Consider the following 27,084-nt stretch of genomic DNA (forward strand, 5'->3'; position numbering starts at 1 on the left):
AACACACATTACCTTCCTCTTTACCTGTCTTTCCAAGTTTTTCATTATCAGCCTTTGCGGCAGGGGAATCTGATTTTGAGTTAACTGTCCGTGTAGGGGTTTTAGGGGGTGGTGTGGGTAGTTCTCCCCACATCCAGTACCACTTGTTCTCATCAGTTTGAGATGATCCATCAGCAAAATCAGCTCGCTGTCTCTCTACCTCGTACTCAGTGTCAGATTTGATTGGAGTTGGTGGTCTAGATGTTGAAGGGCTATGTAAGAAAAAAAAAAAAAGTGACAACACTTCCAAATAAGAGGCACTTGCACTACATATATATACATACATATACATGTACATATTCATACTTGCTTGCCTTCATCCATACCTGGTGACACCCCACCCCACAGAAAAAAGCATTGCTACCTTGTGCTTCAGTAAGGTAGCACCAGAAAAAAAAGGGGGCCCACATTCATTCACACTCGGTCTCTAGCTGTCGTGTAATGCATTGAAACCACAGCTCCCTATCCAATTCTTTTAAATGGCAAATGTGAATTCAGTTTAAGTACACCAACCTTGGGGGAGGGCTAATATCAGTGTCACTGAAGGGGTGGAAATCAGGTCCCATTGATCGCGAAAGTGCACCACTCCACTCATCCACAACTTCGTCTCGGGATTTTTCGCGCAGCAACGGCATCGAAGTGGACTGCGCCATGTTAGTGATGGGAGAAGACGAGCTTGGACCAGACTGACAGAAAATTGAAATAATTCTACTATTTATATACTTGAGATACAAGCTACTACTTGGGAAAACTCTGATCCGAAGACAAAATCATATGGTTGAAACGTAATCTTACCTTTAACTAAATAAAAAATATTTTGAGAGAATTCTTGAACTAAGGAGACAAATCCTTTGATATGAGGCTCACAACAAATTTCTCAAATCAAATAAATCTGAAATACATAAAAACAGGCCTCCTCAAAGAAAAGTTGATGCCAGTTTAGGATCACATCCCACTTACATCAGAAAAAAAAGCAACCAATATAGAAATTATATGATACAACCTGAGACTAGATATCAAAGGCTATGGGTAGTCAACAATATAATTCTCTCACCTTATCAGTTGACTCAATATCATCCATTGTAAAAATGCCTTCTTGGTTTGCCACTCCAGACAATGCAGTACCAGGCAATACCGCATTAAGGTCAGCTACTTCACTTGTGGTTGAAGTATCACTTGACTGACTACCTGAACTCTTTGGCCGTTGTTTCTTGCCATTACAGCGCTTCTTACGTTTACGGCGGTTGCTCTTATTTGCTGCAAATGAGAGATTAAGAAAAACAATTCAATAAGAACGATACTTACACTTCAGAGTAAATATTCAGCACAAAATGCCCATTTTTCAATGTTTGAAACTTCCTCAAAATACTCCTCAATGCAATGTAGCACTTCATATACAGTACCACTTTAAAGCTTTACTTGTACACTCACCTTTCACAGTTTCTTCTCCATCTGTTTTACTTTCCTGACCCTCAGCTAGTACATTGTTATGCTTGAAACCAGTGAAACCAGATACTTCTGTACCAAGTGATCTTGAGGAAGACCCTTTCAACAAGGCAATGTCCCCAGCCTTCTTGGGAACTTCATGAAGTACAGACACACTATCCTCAGTCTGAGTCTGGCAGTCCCTCTGCTCCCTTTTCCCTTCACACTTCCTTACTCTCTGAATTACACCTATTTCAGAATTTTCATTTCCATGTTGGTCATTTGATAGTGGTGTGGTAACTTCTTCACTTTCAAGTGTGTCAGATTGTAGTGTTGATTCTGACGTTTCTTCATCTCCAGGTACAATAGTTTCATTTGATGCTGTATCATCTTTAGCATTACTCTTTGGTAAACAGGTTGAAGAGGAAACAGATTCATCAACTCCAGAATCATCTAATTTTGATTCCTCATCTTCAGCTTTTGTTCTCTCAAGCTTTTCTTGTAGAACAGAGGGCGGGAGAGGGGATGTTCCAAGCAGCAGGCTTACTTCTTCTCCATCTTCCAATTCTTCAACAAAGAATGCCTCTCCTGTTTCCCCTAACTTCATATGAATATCTACAGGTTCCCCATTAATCTCAATATCAACCTGTAAAAGAAAATGTCATCCTTTTATATCATATAAGTCTGTCTGATGTCATCAAGTCCTTCCTGTATTATCAAAAACCTTTACCTCATTTTACTTTTCAATACACTGGATTGCTTAACATTAAAATCTATCTTACTACTACTCCTAACAAAATATTGTATCATTAGCACCCTTATGAAACTGAATAAAACTTTTTTATCCACAGGAACCAGTCATGGATAGGTCATCAAAGATTCTTCCAATACAATTCCACTTCAATGTGCCCCACACTCAATTCTATGCAACAGCACAAGATACGTCCCACCGAAACTACTCCATAACACACTACAAACCCTAAAGCATAAATAAAAAACTTACCACTGCTTCACACATCACTAACCTCTACTCAAAGGTTCCTGACCCTCAACCTCTACTCACAGGTTCCCCACCCTCAACATATATAGCATTGACAAAACACATACACAATGAAATAATCTGACAAGCACTTAACAAGCAACCTCCCAACCATGTCAAACTACAACCTACTACACATACACCTATCAGACACCAAATTCCCCAGACAAACACAATTCACACTCCCATTTATGTTCTTGATATCATCCGTCACTACAAACATAATTTCAATATAGCGCAAGAAGCTTCATACCCATGATAGTACTACCATACTGACATCGAGCACTTACTACTCAACTGCCCCACCATCCTCTGCACACAGAAACGTTTACAAATAACAACTCTTTAAGACATATGGTTCCCACCACTGGACATGGCCAGCCTCCTGAAAGCTGCTGGAGCCTCTTAAATATATATGGGACTCTAGGGGCAGAAACTAAGTAAGTCTTAGGATATGTTGTATCCATGTTCGTAGAACCGGAGTAATAAGTAATGTCCCAAACGTATGTGGGAGAGTGACAAATGTATATCTGGAGAGCATGGTCTCATAGGTGTATGCCTAATGCGAAGGTGTCTACATCCGACTTGAAATGATGGTTGTCAAAGCTTGACGGTTCATTTCTATGTAGATGTGTCCTGTCAGTGTTGTCTTTGTTAGAGTTGGGGGATCTGTGAGTAGAGGCTGTTGATGTTTGAGGCAGTGGTAAGCTTTATATTTCTATTTGGTGGGTGGTGATTAGCTATGGAGTGATTTGGATACGTTGATTGTTGCACAGGACCGAGTCCTTAGTATGTTTCTAGTGGGGTTTCATTCTGTAAGCATTCAGTGCTTGCGGTTTCCAAGCAACAATTGATTATTCCGTGTACTCTAGCTTGTGTGGTCTGCAGTTCTGTCATATCTGCTTTCAGGAGGGTGGATATCTAGGCAGGCGAGGCATTGTTTAAGATGGAGCAGACAAGCAGTTTATAAAGGATGCTAAAGGATTAATTTTCTAATTCAAATCTAATACTAATAAGCAGTTTGAAGGCAATAGTTCGTGTTGCTTTTTTGTAGATGTTTTTGATGTAAGAAATGAAAGTCAGTGTGTCGTATGTCAAACTAGGCAAGCCGATGTTCTATTAAGTGGCAATGATTGTCCATACAATGGGACTAGATAGTGGAAGTTGGATTAGTTTCATTCTGGACTAAAAACTGCTACTCTAAACTTTTGAGGTGATTCAAACATCCTAATTGTTATTATTCAATTGCGTAATGCGCATGGATGTTTTCCTACTGTAGTGCGTGGATGCTGTCATGCGTTTTGGTTCGCTGGAGGCAATACGAGGTCATGCAAGAAGTAACTGAAGAGGGCTGAAAAATATCATCAGAGCCTATTAAGGATAATATGCGTGTGGTAGTTATACTAATAGATTACGCACATAGCAAAAAGACTAATGAAGTCGAAAAATCTTAAATGAAAAAGATTTATGTAAACCCAACGTGAAATGAATACCAGAGAAAGAATAACGAGTAAAGGTAAACAATAAGTGCCGACAGACCGACAATTAAAGCATTTAAAAACATTTCATTAGCACAGATTTCGATGCTCTTTTATGGTGATAACTTTTTGGGAGAATGCTTCGTTCTTGGGTTCTGGCCAAAAGCAGCTTTTGGCGTTTTATCTTCCTTAACCAATCTAATCTCACTCACCAAACCAAAGTCAATCGGTGTACACAACACTATTTAAATCACTGTCCCTTAATTTCCCAAAGAATTTAAAAACAATATCAGTAATCGTTGTACTAATGAAAACTGAAAGACCATTGGCCTAACCAAATGGCCGTTCGTAACGTGAATTTTACTTCGAACTCATTGCCGCACATCAGTACACTCATGCAACGTCGCTGACTGGACGAGTAAATCTATCAGTTGGCCTCTCACCATCCGACGGGATGGTGTGTAACAACCTCCTTTTAAGAACCCTCTGTAAGAACGCATTACAAATAGCAAAGGACGGACATTCACCCCCCCAAAAAAAAAAAAAAAAAAATTAAAAATAATGTCATTCAGCATACAAAATAGAAGTCTGAAATGTCCCTTCGTTCCCCAGCACTCATACAATTTTAGCCACAATTAGTAAAAACCCAGTGCTCCTACCTTCATTAATATATATATATATATATATATATATATATATATATATATAAGTGACATGAATAAAGTGAGGCAATATTTCCAAGTGAAAAATACTTATTCATAGTTTAATATCGACTTTTAAAACATATATAACAACTAGAGCTCTATCTTACTTAATAAAACGTTTAAAAATACAGTAACTCGATACCTCATTTTTCAGTTTTAGTTAGTGGATTGGTTGCCGTAGGACAAGGGGGATATCCAGTATTTACATATCGCTCTTCTCCTGACCCGTGTAAAGAGAAATGCTGCGGACATGAGTAGTATTGTCATAGGTGTGATTCCATATTGCTGAGAAAGGCAGTTTGGCATGCCTTTCCTACTTATAATAAGCCTAGAGTTCAAAACTCGCATTCACAACCACCTTGAGCGATCAGAACAAAGGGGACTGCCTACACGCTAAACTGCTTTTCTCAGATATACAGAATTAAGTGCACAACAATGACCACCCAATGTTGGTAGCGTGCTTCTCTGTCCTGGCCAGTAGCTCATCCAACAGCACTGGTGTCCCTCCTGCCCTACAGGAACAACATCAGTTTTCTACAGATTTTATTAGATTTTGAGTAGAACTGACAAATTGTTTTCAATGTATTTTAACGTTGATATCTAAATGAGAATTGTGGGACTTCAGCCCTAAGAAATACTGCCTCAGTTTATTCATGTCACGTTTAATGTATTTTTGGTACGGTAGGATTCTTGGCCATTATCAACTCTGCTTAACATTCTTTTTTTTTTTTTTTATTAATTTCATGCTGGGCTATTATGATAAACTTATTCAAGTAACATTTTTCGACTTCACTAGACAATGCTTTATACAGGAACTCATAATGTGGTTTTAAAAGTATACCTATAATCACTCAAGGACCCTAGTACAAGCCCAAGGTTGCGTAACACATGTTTTCTCGCAAATCAAAATTCAATTTTAAGTAACATCTTAACAGTCCACCATGTAACATGCTACTCGTTACGTAATCATCACCGGCTACAACGGCTGTACAATTTGGTCACTACAGATAAGATTACGTCAGGTATACTTACTAATGTCCGTGAGGGATTTCCTTGCTAAGTGTCAAGGAGACATGGTAAATCAACCCTATGATAGTTTAACGTCTATTTCAAACATCAAAGTTTCAAGTGACATTACTATAATATGGTAGGATTCTCACAGCAAGTGACCTGCCAGTTTAAGAATACTGAAACTAACTCTTCCCTAAAACCCCAGGGGTGACTGGATGCAGGTGGGAACTTCCCTACGAGGGATCACATGGGCGGTGCCTGACAGTGGAAGGGGTGGGGGGGAAGAGGGGCGAGTGTGCGGGCAACTGTAGCCGCCTGTCTTCATTTCTTACCAACACTACCGACATTTCTGCTGATTCTGGTTCGCTAATGCCCAGCACTAAACCTACTTCAACCAGCCACTGCTGGAAATTCTATCGCCAAACCCATTTTTATAAGAGCTTTTCTGCTTTTCATGATAAACTGTGTGGTGGTTTTAACCTACTCGATACGGTACATTTACCAATGAGCAACTCCCTTTGTGTGTGTGTGTGTGTGTGTGTGTGGGGGGGGGGGGGGGGACCTGTTCCTGTACACAGCCTCGCAACCTAGTTTAGGAGAGGTTAGGTCGTTTTAGCTGTTGTATTAATGTTGGAAACGTCGAATGCGGTGCACAATTGGTATCATAAAGTGACAAGCAAGTAAATACCGTGTTACTGGCAAATCTTGTTCAGTAGTGACTGGTTAGAAAGCAATCATACTATACTACCATAAAAAAAAAGCAGGAACCAAGCCAATCTGCTCGCTTGTTCACACACACACAAACAATGGATGTACTACCATTTCAAACAACAAACACCCTGTGAATGCTTACAAACATACATTAGTTACATTTTAGTGCTGTACGTTAAAAACATAACTTCAAAAGTTAGGACCCCACGAGTTTATACGCAAAACTTCCTCCCCATACCGTACAAGTAATTTTCACACACGCAAACCTTGAAAATATTATAGAAGCTCACTTCACCGTCACTGAACAGGGTTTGACCACCATGTATGCCGTATACCGTCTTTAACAACAATTATTTATTTCAATCTCCAGGAAGACGAGCACTGTGTTCATCTAGAATATGAATTCCATGAAGATTGTACTCTATTCAATTTGCTCTCTATGAACTACCATTAAAAGCATGGAGACACAAAACGTAGAATTTATCCCACTTTCCCCTCCGTTCACAACAATAACATTTCATTTTCAAGTGCTACAGCATGTTCCAAGTTCATCCACTGAGAAAGAAATGGAACAGGTAATCACTTACTTGAATTGATGAGTGAAGGTAATTAATTGAATGAAACTACCATAAGAAGCTGAAGCCAGTTTTCATCGGTATTATCAAACGTCATTCATAAACATTAAATAATTCGAAGCAGCGTACAGCCCAGTCAGTTTCACACTATATGATTATTTCTTTATACAATGCATCAACACCATAAAAGTAGTTGCAGGAATTTTTCTACATCCTAAACTCTACTTGGACCAGATACTTCAGGATCTACAATTTATCTCCCACATTTCTATATATTTTTTCTGAAATACAGAACATTTTCATAATATGGTAAACGTTCTATGGTACTTAATATAGGTATTCGTAAAGCTAACAGTATGGTATGATCAAATTCCCATAAGACATGCCAGAAGAAAAACAACATCGAAGCAAACAACTAACTGTTTTCGTATACATACATTATAAAATGAAAAATACTACACACACAATTACATCTGACAATATACAACTACAAATTAGTATCTTTTCAATGAAAGTAAAAATCGCTTGCATGTCCCTACCAGGAGGTGAAGGCTAACCCGATACCAATATCACCATAACACCACGTCCCTCACAAGCCATACATCTACCACCGCAAAATACCTCCTAAATCCGCTTATCCTAAAACCGACACTCCAAAGCGCTGGTTGCATTTATTTCTACTGCGTTAACATCCGCTTGCATGAGGTCATTCAAGCCAACTTTCTGCTTAGGGTGACGGATGCGACACGTGCAAAACATGATCCAATCCACACCATCTCGGATAAGAAAAAATAATCAAGGCTAAAGACAATTCCACAGCGATCCTCGCGGAAAGGATGTATCATTAACTTTCAATCTTCGTAACTATGTTGGTTTTTACATTCCTCGCTGAGCTTTACGACCATCTTTCTTTCAAATCTCAAGACTTATCAGAATATCAACTTTTAAATAAATGTGGAATAGTAGCAATCTCAAGGAATACAATTTTCCCCATATTCAACTGGATAATTATTTCGTATGATTGGAATATATATATATGATCTTTCAATCAAGACCCAAGTAACCAGTAGCTATGGTGCATAATACTGGCAGTTGAGTCCAACTTCGGTCCCAGCCAACTTCCGGTTTGGTTTCAAAAATACATGTACGGCTGGTTCACCGGTCATTAGATAACCACTTGTCAATGCTATTTATGGTTCGGAACTCCCGTCGCCGAGCTGTGTCTTTTGGTGGTGTAACGCAGAATTCGCGAAAAACATATACGGTAGCTTCAACCGCTTAAACAACGTAAATCCAGATGTACGTGCATATAATTCATCAAAATCTAATGAAGTCACTAGCTCCAGCCGGCATGAAGACGTGAGGTGTTGCAAGGTATGATGGAGTGGGCGTTGGTAGAACCAACACCTTCAACTCCATTAAGTAATCTAGGGTGTGTTGATAACCGATAAATACAAAACCCACTCAGAGATCACCAGCAATAGTGACGTTCCTCGCCCAGCTGTCAAACCTATGCCACGCCACCGCCACCTGGTAACCATGACTCCGCCGCAGTTGCCATGTACTCCAAAGAGGAGAGGGTGAATGTGTGGTCATCATAAACATGACCCTCAAGGACCAAAGGCTTTGTCTGCTTTACCATGTCTCTACACTGAGACCATAACACTGTGACACGGTATTCACAATAAAAGCTTTAATACAGCTCAGCTACGTGACATAACTGGTTAACTTTTAGAAGTTGTGTGGACTGCATCAACCTCTTTTACCCCTTGACACTCAACGCTTTCGTATCATAGATGTGATATATTCAAACTAGTACCACGGTGATCAGGTATTCAAGAAATATCTTGATGACACCACTATTAGAAAAAAAGTGACACTTTCTTAATCTTAAGAACATACTAATGCACTGATGATGTAACCCAAATATATTTCACTCCACCCTCCCAGAAAACGAAAGCAGAGAAACGTTCAGTGCACAGCGGGTAAGGTCTGCTGCATGAGCCAGACACCAACATTGTGGTGATGTTGGATGGTCCAACGCGTACATGACGTCATGGGGAAAGGCGGGAACGCCAGGTTAACGCTTTCCGCACATCACTGACATTTCCCGTGCGCCACTTTACCACGTACTAATTGCATAAAGGAATATATTGCGTTGGCTGAATTTTGAAACGAACGAACATATGTAATATGGACGTCAGATGGTACAAAATCACTTATATAACTTTCATGTGAGGGACAGGTGAGTTTGCGTAATGTAACGGCCTGTATTCGAAATCCAATTTGACTACGGTTTCCATTGATCAATCAAGGTGTGGTACAAGTCTCTGTCCATAAATCATACTGCTAGACAAACAAAGATAGAGACGAGAAATCGTATGAGTCAAACTTTACTCATCAGCCTGGCAGCGGAGATACTACTCTGTACGACAACATAAGCGGGTGGGAGACTAGATACTCATATGGAAGTTGCTTCTCAAATATTAGTTATAATTTTGTAGTTTCAAAAGCAAAACGAGCCAAGTAAGTCTTGGATACATCAATACCTGCTGGATAGAGAATAAACCCATTAATCCAAAGAAGAAAATTTTTAAAAGCAAAGGTTCCACTTACATACCAAATGTCATCAGACTTTCTTCCTAAAGTTAAAATCAAAACTGTTGTTTTAGGCAGAAAACCTGTCTGTGATATACGATGACAACATACACAATAACGAAGGTCAAACCCTACCTCCAGCATGTTTGCTAAATCTTACGGGCAGTAAACCTAAGGTGGAAGCAGAAAGAATTTCCATTCATATTCTTCATATTTAGCTCAAACATGTTCCCCCTCAATTACTTTCGGAAAAAAATACTAAAATGGCAGGAAAAGAAACACCAGAGTCGTTACATTTAACGCAATCGAGAATATCACGTATAAGTGTGTCATAGCGCAAAAATAAGTGCTGACCTGGCACCTGTTTTCACTCCTAAGTCCGGGACTGCACGGAGTGCTTGTCTTCACTTTAAATGGATGAATGACAACAACGAGATACCCTTCACTGGTGTGATGTATGAGTAGATTTCATGAACAATTCACAGCGAGTTCTAGAGAAGGTAGCTACACGTTTAACTCCGCGGAATAATAATAGAAGACTACTGCTTCATGTTGAATTATGTATCGTGCAGGGAAGTAACTTTCACAGCCGGATGATGCGACTAGTTCGATCTGGCAAATGTGGAAGCGTCACAAGGGCTTAAGACGCATCATCCAAAAGTTGAGATGATCTATTTTTCTTTAAACAAAAAATTACTTTTACTTTAATTCATCAAGTAGTGTTTCCCGATCAGTCTACTATACGCAGATATATAGCTTGGGGGATACCGTAATGTTTGGGCTGAACATAGGTCGGTAGGGGAAACTACAATACAAATATAAAATATAATGTGTTAACTGTGTTCAACGATCCGTAAATATTTTCATGACTCGCTAGACAAATTATTTTCGACCTGACCTGTTCACTGCTACCGGATGCAACCATGGGAGGAAGCGGTAATCCTGGAGTCTTCAAACCCTTTTGAAGTCACAGATTCCCCTGTCCCTCAAGAAATACCTCACGGATCCTCATCGAGGTTTGCACAGAACCCAGTTTGAAAACCCCAAAGGGAAAGTAACACTGTTGGTTGACATCCTTTAAAGTGCCACACATAAGGATATTTAATCAGGCCGTTGTTGTTCTTTAGTTTCAGATAGCATACAAAAGATTCCAGCATAACAGGTGTATACTACTTCTAGAATCGTCAGGAACATTTCAACCATCATATTCCATAGACCTACTACAGACAATCTCCCTGTCCAGACAACGTCGTTTCATCCCTTCCTGGCGTGTAATGAGATACACACTAATCAGTTAACGCCATTCTCATCTCAGATAAAAAAAAAGAAAAATAATGGTAAAAAAAAACAAGAATATTAAGTGATGCAGTTTAATGCTACATGAAAAAAGAAAAAATGTGGGTTAATCAGTAATATATATATATATATATATATATATATATATATATATATATATATATATATATATATATATATATAATATTACTGATGGCAACACTCCAAGGCTCATCATGGCTCACATCTCACCACCCAACAAACCACGATAGCTGCGAGTGGAAGTCACTTCGATATCACGCTTAGTCAAGCTTGCAGGTCTAATATGAGACGAAAATACGCCACGACGACTGAGACGGAAAATGAAGTAAATAATGAAATTGAAGAAAAGGAACTCCAGCCGATATTTCATTATTCGTAATCAGCAATATCGTGTACCGCTTACAGTACCTCACCTCTGTATTCACGATTGTAATCATACCTCACCTCTGTATTCACGATTGTTATCATACTTTACCTCTGTATTCACAATTGTAATTATGATAACGAGCAAGCACTACTTATTTAACAGCCCGACCGAGTGATGTTTCACAGTATTATCAGCCAAACTTCAAATCATTCGCCGATGAGTCACCTCTGACGTCATTTCCGTTCTAGGGCGCTATTGTCCGCCACCGGTTCCTCATGACCAATTGTCTGCAAAGGGAAACTTTACACATAATTCATTTTCAGTCCAGAGGAATGGCTACACGGAATAGAGGTTTATCCATTCCCGTAACCTAATCATCCACTTACCAGCAGATACCATTATGTTTTACGAAGGCGGCAAAATTGGCAACGAGATAACGACTAAATTTGATATTCATAGCGAACAACGTTGGAGAATTCATTACAAACATATACAAAACCTCCAGAAATCGAGCGATAACCGCTGCCGCTGGAACCACAATGAATCACGCCGCTAGCCCTTGAGCCAATCACAGGATGACCAGGATATCCCGCACTCACAAGGGCACCTCGCTACTGTGCATGTCTGCCAACTGCATCACCTAGTCTAGCGTATAATACAGGCCTTTTATCTCCTAATGAGCTGTAACTTAGAATTTCCGTTGATATCCACTGGCCACGGCTTTCGACAGAGCGTTGTAAAAAGCCGGCTTCTTAATACATGTTGTATCTAGTTACAACGGTCTCTATGTCTCATTTTCGTTACGTAGGAAATGTTAATGATGATAATAATAAAACAAAACATTTCAAACATACAACACACAATTATGCATAACAGGTTGTTGTGATAATGTATTACAATATGTGAATCATCCAGTTTTATCCCGCTCAAACGAATGATTATGAAACACGTCTGATGTAACTCTTGCTAATCTACTTCTACAGTCTAACTGACGTACTATTTACGGTCACTGATAAGGGAAACTAACCTTACGATAAATCCACTTCATATGGAAATAATTTAAGCGTAGATAATAGTATATGATCACTTAAAAAACACACACATTTAACAGGAATATCCATTATTAATCTTGATCACCGGAGAACACAAATAAGTACTTTTAAGGGAATATCGTTTAACACAGAACTCAACCGACTCCAAGCCGTTACGAAGCTAGCCCCCTGGCGGCGGATTCTGCTGCTGCAGCTGGTCGTATACATACACTTTAAGGACTGTGGGGGAACAAATCCCGTCCTGATCAATACCACACCACACCACCTACCTGACTGACGGCGCTTGGCAACATGCGTCACGTGACCACAATCACGCTCACTGTACAAATAGTCTGCAGCCACAAATTGGGGGCATAATTTTGATGGTCAGTAAAGCGTTAGCTATCAAACTAATGGAAATTATACTATCATAAAGCTTTACCTCCAGTATACGGTCGTCACCTGGGCAGAGAAATAACGGCTGGGCGCTCATGAGAAGCCCCAATGGCGTGATGCCCACGCTTAGGTGGTGGCAACAGGAGAAATGCCCACGCTTAGATGGTGGCAGCAGGAGAAATGCCCACGCTTAGGTGGTGGCAGCAGGAGAAAGTAGTTTTGTCGGGTACTCTTTCACATTATAAATAACAGATAATGCCTTGCTGACCATCAAGACCGTGCAGTAATCTACTGATTCAAACCTTTCCCACAGTTTGGCACCCACGCTCCTGCCAGGGGAGCAGTGTCCACATGGCACCTAAGGATGCCAAGAAAGGTAGTTTGTTGGCACACAAGCCTGCAGGCCAATGCCACGGGAGGTAAAGGCTGCTCATTACACAGAGGCACCATCTATACCCTGACATTCATAAATGTAGATTCCACGTGCTACTTTCTGTAATCACTTTTCCAATACTGCAACTTGTATCCCATCACGTACCGACTTGTATTTCCCTATCATGAGCGTAAAAATACATATAAAAAGAGAATAACGAACATTTTCCCAACAGGCGAAAAAAAAGTTGGCTTGTAAACAAAACCACTACGCGTTTCCCCCAACTCGCTGCCCAATGTACACGTGGCAGTGAGCACTGCTGCCAACACTGGCAGGTTCAACCGAGGGGGAAACTTCAACAGCAATGACAACTGCCAAGTAGTTACCCAATACTCTAATCCGGGGTGAGAGAGAGAGAGAGAGAGAGAGAGAGAGAGAGAGAGAGAGAGAGAGAGAGAGAGAGAGAGAGAGACTTGCACGAGATTTTTGCCCAAAGACAGGGCTGACGAGTCCAGCTTACCGCAGTAAAATAAAGAGTTACGAGTAACGAATCGTGGAGTTACGCGCTGTCGTGTTGTGTGTGTGATGGAGACCGTGCGTACGTGTAATGAAAGCCAGCAGCCCACGTGCGGGTGAGGCAGAAATAAAAGATAGCTTCGAGGGCCAAAGAAGTGATAGATAAAGCCTCTAAGTGCTGGTACACCACGCCCGTCACTAACCCTCCACGAGAGTCTTAGGAATATATATATATATATATATATATATATATATATTAGGCAAATTCTGAAGTGCGAATGCTCTCCTTCCATCGCCGTAACCTACCACCGTAGTAACGCGTAGTGAACACTCTCCCTCCACGCAACAATCACCGGCAGGCTCTTCACACCAGAAAACCACGGCGACCGCAATGGACAGGTGGGTACAAGCCCGTACGTTTTTCATCCGGTGACGCCACCATAGTATCAACATAGGGTGAGTGAGTCCACCCTAAATTCCTGTCCCTAACCCTCTCAAGTTCCCACCCACTACAGAGAGCTGTGACGCACCAAACCTTGGATACGGCTTGCAACACTATGACCCCACACCTATTGCCACACATACCTAACCTCTTCGATTCGTAAGCCTTTAAAGCTTTCCTTCCTTTAGTATCCAAATACTCTTACACATATTGATCTAGTTATGATCAAACATTACCTATGAGTCAATTTACAGATGCTTTCTCGCTCATACAAACTAAAGCGTAACCGAAGTCTTAAGATGCGTGCACGATTTCGCTCAAATCACGTCCGCACACTGGTCGACGCTTGTGTTCATAACGTACGCTATACAAGAGGAGCCTGGTAACAGCTGGACCTAGCAACAGCCTCTACCCTGCCCACAAACAAGGCGAGTAATGTACACACCAAACGGGTTGTGGTTCCCAGGATGCTAGGCTAGCCTGGCGACGTCCCCTCTCCCAGGTGGTCAGGCCCCGGGAGCGATCCAACGTCCCAGGTGACACATCATCCACTATAAAAATAAAAGGGTTCTGATGCTGGCCCTGACAGCAGGCAGGGGGAGGAGGGAAGCTGGGAAGAGACTCGCTGCCTGACAAAGGATCCCACCAGACAAGCCAAGTCCCATCTGCTGCGTTCGTCAGGGAACATACATGACCTTATTTTAAGTTAAACACACACACACACATAGTTTTACTTTTTCAAACTAGGATACAAGTCTAAAATAAGGACAACCTAGGAACCAAATGCCCAATCATAAGCCGTATGGCTAGGACGCCCGAGTCAACGTATAAGGCGCAAAAGCGGGGCACGCGGCAGCCCCCCAGGAACAGTCTTACGAACACCCTGTGCACCGGGTATACAAACTAACTACGTCTGACGTCGGATGGGAAGTCCTGGAGGGCATCGAACTCTGCCCCTTCTTGAGGGGCAAAACTGACTAAACCACCAGGTTAAACCAATGACAAAGACACCCAATAAGGTACGGTTCAGCACGCCTAGCTGGTTACCCTCCATGTAACATACATAGACACACACGGTCAATCCTTCATTTTCCAGCAACTTGTCATTCTAAACACAGCCATACCTCTGAAGACCCACCTCCCCCCCCCCCCAAACACCGCATCCCATTCAACAAAACGGAAACAAGAAACCTACACCTCGGGAGGTACTTACCACCTTTTTCCCGGCTCCTAAGCACGCCCATCTTGCCGAAGCGGACGTGAAACGGGGAGCTGAGGAAGGTGCCATCCTCCTGCCGCACCACGACCACGTCGATGGCACCTGGCGAGGACGGAGAGGGAGAGAGAGAGAGCAGGCACGTTAGAGGCAGCACTATTAGGCCCACCGCCATGGTGAGAACACACACACACACACCACCAGTACAAGGAAGAGGGGAAAATGGCAACCTTAGGTTTATCATAATATACAAAATGTGATTCTTAATGCATCAAACACTGTTAAATTGATGGCTAATAAGTTATTAAACAATAAAACCATGCTAAGGCAGCCATAAACCCCTTCCTCACTCAACATCTTACCCAAATTTAAAGCCAGCCTTTTTGAAACAAAGAAATGAAATGGAGACGGGTGTGACGAAGGGATGAGCTTGGCTTGGGTTGGAGGGAGGAAGGGAGGGGCGTGGTGAGCAAGTCTAGACAGGCTGGGCGGCCTGCCTGCCGGCCGGCCGGTCAGAGCCCAACACCCGGCTACACGATCATGCTAGGCTCAGCAGTTAACAATCAATACGGTGCAGAAGGCCGGCCTCCGGGAAGACCCCCACCACACTGGGCAACAAGTTATGTCACTAGAGAAGGTGCCAAGGAGTAAGACCCATAACCGCTGTGCAGGAGGGCTATTATGATAACACTACAAGGACGGGGTGGTGATAGTGAAGATATGGGAAAGAGAGTGCACCACGTGGTGCCCATGATAACCCGGGGAAGAGCTATATATATAAATGGTGGTGGTATTACTGCTGACGGTATGGGAACAAATAAGGTAGTTCTGTACATGTGGGGTAATGTAAATATGACTTCACATTGGGAAGGACTTTTCTACTTAGGGACATGGGATGGGAAGGAAGTGCAACAGATAAGGGAAAGATGATCTCCAGGTGATGGGATAAAAGGGTCGTGTTGTTAGCATGGGAGACAAAATGTAAACATAATAAGGATGATATGGGACATAAATGGAATATGGAGGTGAGTGTGCTGTATACATGGAGAAGGTGAGTATGCCGTCTGCATGCGGGAAGTGTGCCATACATATATATATATATATATATGGGAAGGCAAATGTGACGTATACATGGGAAGATGAGTGTGCATAAACATGGGGAGTGTGCCATACATATATATATGGGAAGGCAAATGTGACGTATACATGGGAAGATGAGTGTGCCATAAACATGGGGAGGTATGACTCGTACACATAGGGAGGTTAGGGAGTCCTGTAGGCATGGAAGGATGGCTTTTAAAAATAATCATTAACATCTTGGGTCACAATTGTAGCTATGGATGTATTTGCTGCAAATAATACAACAGCCTCAAGACATGATAATATTCATGTGAAATGGACCGTTTTCGTGGTCAAACCTAAGTCAGAACAACTATAAGCCAGATTAACCTCTTGAGTACGACGATAGGACCCTTGGGTTTACTGACTTGGCCTTTGACCTGGCCTTTTAAGAATCAGGTCAAAGGCCAGGTCGTCATACTTAATGGTCGTACCGCGTGCCTAGGGTGTTAACAAAAGCGGGATAAATGACACCAGATTACTTTAAATCTTCTTAATAGGAATTTATGTCCATAGTGTATACAGGAAAGTTAAACCGTAAAAAGCGGTGCATACAGGACACAAGTAGAACGTGCAGTAAACTTACAAGTATATCACTCATGCGTATATGACATATAGTATAATAAGCATGACGACCAAAGATTAATGGACTGGGCTGGACTATAATTATACTTCCAACAGGCAGATTTGAAGATAATGACCCACCTGGGTGCCCTAAGTTATTTTGATATAGAAATAAATTTAGAATGTAAAACACATGACTGACAACTAAGCAGAATATAGATCTCATTCGCAGTTAACAAGTCTCTATCTCTATTTCTCTAAACGAGAAAACTGTAGGTAAATCATATGAACAATGCATAAAACAAAACCTGAACGATACATATACGTTCTCAACTGTAACTACTGGACGGAAAACACAAAAGTTCACAGGCAAATATCTTCAAAACAGAACACCAAACCTGGGCTAACCTAGCTACTGCAACACAAGAGTTTTACAAAAATGAACATCAAGTAAAGTGACTGACTACCTGCCCGTACAACTAACCATCCTCACTTATGTTCCACATTTTCCTTGCCGCAAATCTTAAGGTCCTGATCCGGTTACTGGATTAACCCCTCCTGTGCTGAAGACTCGCTTTACTAACCAATCTCGGCCACAACCCTTCAGACATAAGGCTGGCACGACAGGGCACTGACCACACAAAATACACAATGGTTACTAATACACGGAGTCACTACAGAGCCATAAGGTTAAAAACCTATCAAACTTATCAAAGCCAAGCTTAAATCTCCTAAACAATACATCAATGTCAAAAACAATGATTACATATTCAAAAATCACGTCACGAATTAGCTGCTAACATATATAAAAACCGTCCAGCCAACTAAAATTCAAAAGCATGTGATATATTGATCAATATGTGATTTACGGTTTAAGAGCATAAACCGTGGACTGAGTCTGTCATGACATATTTCCAAATGATCTAATACATTTTAAGCGTTTGAGTTCCAAACCCCGTAATGACGTTTACTTTACCTATGACAAAAGTAATTCGGCCAATCATCATCCCAGCAATGATTCCAATCCTGAACCACTATAACATCATCCTAACAGTCAAAAGTCGAGCTGTACAGAGTCGTTGGACAGTGCGTCCAATGCCAGTACCCAGGCACTGGTTTCACCTTGGTAGTTCCATCTCACTATCATACTCCACATCCTTTAAATCATATATATATATATATATATATATATATATATATATATATATATATATATATATATATATATATATATATAATCAAAAATAATAGTAATAGCATACCGTCCAGAACCTATATAAGCCTTGTTTAAAAAAAAGTCCAGAGCCTATGGCATACTTGAGATACTCAAATCCAGAATATGACAATATCTTAAATCAGATTAAAGTCTTTATCACTAATCTTGACCATTAACAACGTAAACTCAACTTCATAATCATTACAATATCAGTTTCGACTTAGTCCACAGCATATACCAACACATTTCAAGTCCAAGCTCTCTATAGCATCACCCAAACCAACGTAACAAATCCAGAAATCATACCATACTCAACCATGTTCAAAAATTCCATTGCCCTGGCCAATGATAAGATACTATATTACAATCATTATCTTCGACTACACAAACCAAACAGTTTAGTAATTTAGAGACTGTGGATGAATATCTAATAAACTGTAACTGTTTAGCAAAGCTACGGTGAATACGTAGCTCGGCCTAACTGGCTAAACTTATTGCAAGACATTACCCAATTCATTTTTAATACTGTCGTACGGAAAGCACAGCATTCTCTTGATTTATTACAAGTCCAGAACCCTTACAAACATCATGTCACTACCATACTTAAGAACATATACAACACCACTACACGTCCTCACTAAGTTATAATAAAAATCGCGATTTTCAAAATAATCTTTCATCCAACATATACTAATCTACCCAGTATTATACCAACCCTAAACCTGTAAAATCATTTTAAACTCTCTCAAGCCCTACTCCTACATCTTCACGGCCAACCATAAGAAAAAAAAAATATATCTCACCTGTTAAAGTAGCAGCGTTGATCTCATTGTAGAAATCCTTGAAGTTGGATATGAACTTGCCGATGTAGTTCATGCTCTTCTAGACTATAGTTAATGCAGAGGGGAGCTAGGCCCCAGTCACTTCGAAATGTGTAGTAAACTGTCACAGGGAGATGGAGAAGCGCGTAAGTGTACATAACATCATTAATAAATTGCAATAAATTCACCTACACATCAGGTGCATTTTGTTTTTCAATAACAATGATAAATGTTTCAATAACATTATATAAGGATAAGTGATCGCTTATCCGGATAAACGCAGGGCAATTTACATTCTTAAGTATATATATTCACCAAAAATCTACGCAATATGAAAAGAGAACATAGAAATTTTCCCTCTACAATATAAGCTCACTTCTAGTCACACCTTATCAGCTCCTGTGATCGGAGACATACCTACTGACCCTGTCTGACATTGGTTCCTTTAATTACAGCACTTAATTCTTTACAATATTCGCGATTATCACGTGGGATCATAATCTAGCCTTATGATTAAATAACTGTTTAATGTAAAGGATATCGATACATGGGCTTTTATAACATCAGAATCTCTGTCGAACACAACCAAGAAGTTCCCACACAGAAATACAATTTTCTTTTCAAGAACGTTTTCTAGTAGGGACGATGAAATACGTTAAAAACTTCGTTTGAGTACGTGATGAACACAGGAATTTACGAGCATTTTGACTCACTTACATAATCTGAAGGTTCATGTCCTTGATGCGTTACCTAACGGATTAGCTTTGCGACACGTAAAAGGCTAAAACAACTTTCCTTTATGGTCAAAGACTCCAGTCGGATAGAAGTCCCCATCATAGGATTCCCAATCGATTAAATAAAATATGGAAGCCGTGTGGACCAGTCGTTTGGCTAACGTGAAAGATGCCATGTACAGTACAGTTGTACGGCAGTACACTAGGGTTGCCCTTGAGTAAATAACTTGTGATTCATCACCTATCATTTACTGATGTCATAAGTACATTTTTTTATATTCATTCAAAACAACTGTATGCATTCCTTTGATACGGGTGACTTCAAATTTGTGTGAAACTTCAATTAGTCTGACACTAAAGCATCCATACTGGATAATCCTGAAATAGTACGGTTGTTTCATAAGGAAATGTACAGGTGTGCAGAGCGATGTTAGTAGACCAGTAAAGCGACAGGTGTTCGACCATGGTCGCGCATGAATACCCCCCCCCCCTACTTAATGGTTCTGTTTCCTAAATAAACTCCAGCCGTCCCTACTATTTACTGGGGTCAGATGTACGGAAAATCATTCCACTTCATAAATAGTTTATTCAACAGTACAAACTTTATTGTATCCTATTTTTCTTTCGTTACTGCTTATTCTGCAAAGTATTAGTCCTCTTGAACAATAGAATGTTTAAAGATCTAACCCATTACACTAGTCTCTATGAACGTTCTGATTAAAATAAATCAGAAGTCCCCAGAATCGTGTACCATGATCAGGTATCATGTTGCTCAATGGCTGGGAATCGGTCGGTCTGCAGGACCCCTGGCACACGGTTGGTAAAGCACTTACCTCATAATAACTTTGTTCCCTTCTCGAATCACCTCTTTAAAAAAGCTTAACTTTGTTCCCCTCTCGAAGCACCTCTTTAAAATGCTAACTTCATAAGTCGGTTTTGGTGATATCAGATTCGGGTTACTTCTGATTCTTTAATATGAACAGCAATCTAAAAAAAAAAAAAAAAAAAAAAAAAAAAAAAGGTTGTGTAGTACTAATTCTCTATAAAAGTTTAAGATTCGGTCGACCATTCAGCGGCAGTAGGCATGCACAAACATTTCTCAATGAAGTTCCCTGCGATTCGATTAACTATAACGGGTTGCAGTCTCAGTTATCCTTAACACCAGAACTTCGAAGGTCTTAGGATTCTTCGGTTCGAGGATGAAGATTGACGTTGATGGCCTTAATGACCCTTAACATTTATTTGATGGGCCTAAAGCCCAGTCAACCAATTATGCAACTGATTAAGTAATAGTGTTGGGAGATATAAATGCATTAGTTTAAAATGTAACTGCGAGGTTTGGTGTAAACAATGCAAGTGAAAATGAACAGCTTGTCAAATTGTGCCGAAAAAGGACTGATGACAGAATATACGAGTATGTTTGAGTGGCGTTAAGAGTGAATGGGCATTATTGGATTACATACCAAAACTGATAAGAGTGCAATGCCGAGACTGTTGTGATGTCTGGTCACCTTTTGGTGAAGAGAGGGGGAAAGTTTGTAGTGTCTCCAGGAAACGAGGTAATGACATGGGTCCAGGTGAGTCAGTGAGCCTGGAAGAAGCTGGTGTTGTGTGAAGATACTACGAATAACTTGGAAAGATGAGAGTAGTGAACACATTTGGGCTACAGTGAGGGGAGTAAATGTGATAGTAGCATCAGGCAAAGGTGATGAGATGGCATGACTATTCTGAAGAGGACTGCCGAATGTTAGATGATTGGGTGGCAAATGTGGTGTGTATGGGACGTTGGGTTATGCAGAAGAAAATTCTGGCGAATGGCATGACGAAAAGAGAAGAGGGTGGTGAATGCTTAGTGTACGATGAAGTGTGACAAAGCACCTGGAGTGGATGAGATTTCAAGTAAATTTCTTAAGGGAGCAAGTGTTATCGATTAGGGAGTTACAATATTCAGAGTACGTATGGCTCAAGACGAATTAAGACATTTTTTTTAAAAACGTTTGTATGGTTCAAGGTGAATTAACACAGCTAAATATTTTTTTTCGAAAGCATGTCTCAGACTTTTAATACGATCAATATCCCAACGGACACCAAATGAACAAAGTTGGTTATCAAAGCTTCACACCTATCCAAAAGGATACAGCATGGCTTACAATAAAATTCTAACATATTACTGAAAGCACCCAGAATTCTACATATCCCTTAAAGCCTATATAGTGATTCAGAATTAATATTCATGCCTATGTTCGCTTAGTAGGAAAGGGAGATAAAACAACTAGAGCTATCTCCTCTAGGCCTAAGAGCAATGAAATCATATCCAAAGTACGGAGAACAAACAATCCCCCCCCCCCCCCAACCTTCCCAACAACTCACAGGAGGGAGAGAGAGCATTACAAACTATTCACCCAGACCCAGATGGTTTTGGGCAGTCAAGTAAACATGAACTGACACCAAAATATACTTAACTCATATGAAAAAAAGTGAAACAAAGCAATGACAAAAGTATATGGATCCTTCACCACAATTTTCAGTACTACTCCGAGGTAAACAAAGTTTACTCCACAACACTTTAGTTTGCCCCGTTAATGTCATTCACGAATTCTTTCATTGATCATTTCTACTTGTAGGCACGAGAAACTTAGGGCTTTTCATGAACTATAAAACACCGTTAGCCCGCAACAGCAGTACTCGGAGTGACGCCTACTTTCGTACCTACTTAGAAGCCAAACAGTAAGGATTAAGTTCGACAATTCCCGTGTTCTTACGTCGACTTAACGATGTTATATATAAAATAACAAGTGGCTAGTGGCCAAGGTGAACCAATGGGTCGCTCCACCAAAAAAGATGACCTAACAGTCTCACAGATACAGACGCGACAGGTTTTTACCATTTAAAATAAACCTCCAGTTTTTACGGTAATAACGTTAACACATGCATTACCTCTGGGGATCTTTTTTTCCCTTTTAACTATCATTACTGTTCTAGTGCTTTACTGACAATATATGTGTAGGCATATTTAACAGCGATGGGAAAACTGGAAACCACTTTTCCATGTTTTCTATCTTATGCCGTTTTATACTTATTGAAGCCTTTTTTCAAACTTCTGACTTGTCTTCGTCACAAAAAGCATATGTTTATTACAATCATCACCATGGCTTAATAATGGACAGACACTAGCATTTACCAATCAATGAAGTAGCGCAAACATCCAAATACATCACATGTTATTTAGCTATTAAACTTCGCCTGTTCCTCATATCGTCCATTAAACCTTGTAAATTAAAAAAAGCTAATTCAATCTTAGCGCTAGTGCGACTATAACATATAAAAACAATCTTTTAATCTACGGATACACAATTAAAGTTTTATGATAATGGCTATGATTCGAACTGAATTCTTTGTTTCGACTCAACTGGTTGAGTTTTAAGCTGTAATTAATGCATATTCAATGACTAAGTCACATATTTACAATATATATATAAACCACGTGCAATGACAGCAATCCCAAAGTGTTTTATGCATGTTCCTTGCATGATCAATGATGCAACCCGAGTTTCAGGTTTTCCTACCCACAGGGGTTTCTTTGATAACTATGCTTTTAAAGCAGGTCCCTCGTTGATGATCCTTGACAAGAAAACCTTGAAAGGTTAACTTTACTGTCCGCATGGCACATGAAATGAATCATCGTGACCACACCTTAAATCTACCGGTAACTCGGTTTAAGGGGACGAGAAATCAATACATTGGCACACGAGCATTTCTCACTTTCTGATTCGCCTTTGCAAAGTCTGACAAACACGTTTCAATTTCATGACCATTACAAATGTTTATAGTATGCACTACACCAATACTGGCTTACTGCACAAAACCCTTTGTATTTAAGAGAGTATAATGAATGATTTTCCAAACGTTAGTCCTCGGGAAAATCCTGCATGCCTGGCAACTGGACATCAGCTGGGACCAGACCACTGACAAAGTTCCGCGCTGTCAGACAAAGACTGAGACTTTAGACGCGACACGAAGACACTATGCATTTAACTGCCACATTTTTTCGTTTCATATGACACAAAGGACCTTCCTCCACTGTACAAAGTCAAAAAACACGCACAAAATCACTCACAATTACAAAAACAGTACTTTCAACGAAGAGGTCCAAAACGTGAGTGCTCGCTTCTTCGATCTACCCGACGCACTGCGCTAACCTGTGCTCGATGAGTGGCCCCCCGCTACAGCTAGGAGTTGCCAGTTAGGTATCATAATATGTATACGATTCAATATACTTGCAGGAGTATCATGAGGTGAATATTCATTTATATGTAAATTCCAGGTAAGTAATTCTGATGCAAACAAATTCAGTAGGTCATTATGACTGATTAATGTATCAAATGTTCTTTTATCTAATAATATCGCCATTACTCGGAGTATCTTGCGCCCACTTTTAACCCCCAAAATTTGTATTGCAGCCTGTGGTATCATGTATTTGTAAGTAGATAAAGTCACATAGCCTTGATCATTGTCAAAATTACCGTAGAGTCTTCCAGCACAGTAGCCATCCTTCAAATGTGCTGCAACTGAGAAAGAGGAAAAGTCAGTGACACTTTATGGATCGATTGATGGTGTGGCCCACCAGACTTCGAATAAAAATACTGAATTCAGTTAATAACAACTTTCCCTACTTTTAAGTTCACGAACACCTTCCGATCAAAATGATATTCTCTGTCAATACATCAAGTGTACGTTGTTATTGTTAAGTAGTCCAGATAAAGGCACAATGCTTTCGTAACATAACCCTCCCCACATGGAGGACATTGCGGTTGACACCGATACACTTTACACCCACTAGGGTCTTGTGTTGCTGATACTGCTTCGTTTATAAGGCGAACAATGAAACTTATTTCGGCATAAATCCATGAACCTAGGAATGCACAAACTTCTCACGGTAATAAGACTATAAAACCTAGGTGACGTCAACCTAATCAATAGGGCGGGTTTCGTCCGTCGTGTCACCATTCCTAGATGGTGAATTCCCAACAGAACTATTCAGTATCATACTAATCACCATAAACATTTTTCAGTACATTTCCGTAACATCTATGAATTTCCCTGGATTTTGCGTTAATAGCTTCTTGTGTTTCCTTTGCGTAAGTATGTAAAATCTAGGAAATGTAGTGACTATGAGTTCTATTTTTTTCGAGAATATGGATTTTCTGCAGGTTATATAATATATAGCTGGAGCATTTTGGCATGGTTTTGGTGAGGGTGAGAATCAACCGCAGACTTTGGCCATGACGATATTGGGTATTACGCTGTACTCATTTTCTTTTCTACTCTGCAGCCTGCCGTGCTGCCGCTAAAGAAAGTCAATGTGAGAATGAAAATTCTCAGACAAAAATTCAACCAGCGAGAAATAATTGAAACCAACTACATTCGACAATTGTGTTGAAATATAGCTTTACTTTTCATTGATATTTACTAGATAGATGATTAAGATATAACATTAAGTTCATGCACTTCCACATGTATGCGCACATACATTCATTTACGAACTATAATACAAACGTTATGTTGAAAGAAATTTGATCTTAGATGTAAATTGGCGCCTACTTTTAATTCTCTTATGATTTACTTCTCCGTTTCTGATTTTCTTTATCACTTTCATTGTCACGCTTCCTCTCGATGCGGCAGTAAAGCAGTTTGCATGAAGCAGGACAATTCAGACATATCAAAGACAAGGTCTTACCTGCTGACGGAAAGTGACTTGTCTGAAAGACGATAGTAAATTAGATTACTTATATAGGTCAATGTTCCTACTATCATTCCAACATATGTCGTAAACTTCTTATTTTTCACGATTAATCACTGATATCTCAACAGGAGATATGTAGTATGATATATAACGTCATGATTCATTCATTGGAACAAACGTTTACCAATGACACATTGCCAGTCCTACCGTCCGACCCAAAGCCACACATTTCCTGGAGCAGCTGGTGAGTGTACTACGAACACTGCCATCTTACACAGTACTATTGAATTGTAGTTCACCTTAACGATAACATTATAGACTTAAAATTAGGAGGAAACTGATAATCTGTACAATCATCTCTTGGAAGTATTAAACGAAGACGTTATGAATGTAAATGACTGTTGAGTTCCAGTGAGTCAAAAGCAGTAATTGGAAACCGTATAGGGCGATGGTGCGAGGCATCGTACGAGGCCAGACCGGCCACCTCCTCTGTCGATGCCAAATATCTTGATAAATTTTTCCCTTTATAAAATTTGAAGAAGCGCCGTCTTCCCTATTCTACATGAAATAACAGTGCATTTATTCCCTTGACTATCTCATAGATCAAACACTGAAATCAAGAGGAGGTCTACCTTTTTTTTCTCTCATCGTTCCGCATTGCGCCATAAGCAAGCAAACCTTAAATTAGCGGGGTAAAAAATTACCCTTACCTGTTCATTTCGAAAATGGGACGCTCTCGGGAGGTGTGTGGCAAATGCATTTAGCTCAAAGTCAGGGTTGTTGTGCCCAAGGATGCCTAAGATATTTGTAACATAATCTGTATTTTCTTGGGGAGTTACTTCCTGCAAATTAATAGTTTTACAATGAATTAATCCACGACACTAAGATGAAATTCTTAACGTAGAACAGGTCCTATATGCTGGCTGAGGCCGATCGGGAAGTTGGAGGACCTGTATATTGATCAGGCACCAGAGGTTCATGACGTCATGGACGTACAGTGGGGAGTGGGGAGGGTGTGGGGGCGGGACCGGTAGAGTTTGGGCACCAGTAAGCTAGCCAACCAGCTCACCAGTATGGTCCTGGCACCGGTAAGTCAGCACTTGGGCCGGATATCCTGGGGGTCGGAGACTTTTCTGACCTGGTTTTACCCTCTTCTACCAGTTTACTAACACTCGCTCTTATGTACTTACTCGCTAGATTTCTCTACATCTGGTAAAATTTTCATTAGTTTCCCCTCAATGAAAGTTCCGTTTTCCTTTCTGCAGTACTACACTGTCTCCCTGTACAAAGATTAGGAATCTAGGTTATTCATTGCTGTCCTCCAGCAGATAACACAGTCGCAGATCATCATGTCTTCTATCAGCTGTCTTTTCCATATACTGTCCTCCACCTGATGGTCTTCTGTTATTTGTCTTCCCCATGTATAGCTACCCACCTTCATGTATTGCCATGAACCCTCCTTGTACTCCTAGGTACCTCCAGGTATTGCTGTTATAGTCAGTGAATCAAGGCTGATTCCTGGCCAGTCTGCGGTCTCCAGTCAGTTCGATGTCGTCCGTAGCTGGTAAATACAGTCCCTCGTCCGTCCGTCCACGTCAAACAAAGGTCCACAGCATCCGCAACTGTCGTCTACAGCCGCACGTTTATAC

General features: G+C 40.4%; 1 protein-coding gene across 6 annotated transcripts in view; it reads right to left on the reverse strand.

The window, feature by feature from the left end:
- Positions 1-23,883, reverse strand: part of Lpin (phosphatidate phosphatase LPIN) — a 63,883-nt gene extending 40,000 nt beyond the window's left edge. For 2 of the 6 annotated variants that reach the window (XR_011713822.1, XM_071671107.1), the window contains exons 1-7: positions 23,810-23,883; positions 18,941-19,079; positions 15,236-15,343; positions 1,471-2,110; positions 1,094-1,296; positions 553-725; positions 25-251 (exon numbers count right to left, since the gene is read on the reverse strand). Coding sequence is in view for 3 of the 6 variants with exons in the window: in XM_071671107.1 (XP_071527208.1) it covers positions 25-251; positions 553-725; positions 1,094-1,296; positions 1,471-2,110; positions 15,236-15,310 (1,318 nt within the window). In the remaining 3 variants the exon portion in view is untranslated. Of the gene's footprint in view, positions 1-12; positions 252-552; positions 726-1,093; positions 1,297-1,470; positions 2,111-8,457; positions 8,539-8,884; positions 8,905-12,291; positions 12,438-15,235; positions 15,344-18,940; positions 19,080-23,809 lie in introns of those variants that run through there. The other 4 variants (XM_071671108.1, XR_011713823.1, XR_011713824.1 and 1 more) reach the window with 4 other exon arrangements.
- Between the last annotated feature and the right edge of the window lie 3,201 nt (positions 23,884-27,084).

This window comes from Panulirus ornatus, chromosome 16 (genome assembly GCF_036320965.1).
Source record: "Panulirus ornatus isolate Po-2019 chromosome 16, ASM3632096v1, whole genome shotgun sequence".
Classification (NCBI taxonomy): Eukaryota; Metazoa; Arthropoda; class Malacostraca; order Decapoda; family Palinuridae; genus Panulirus; species Panulirus ornatus.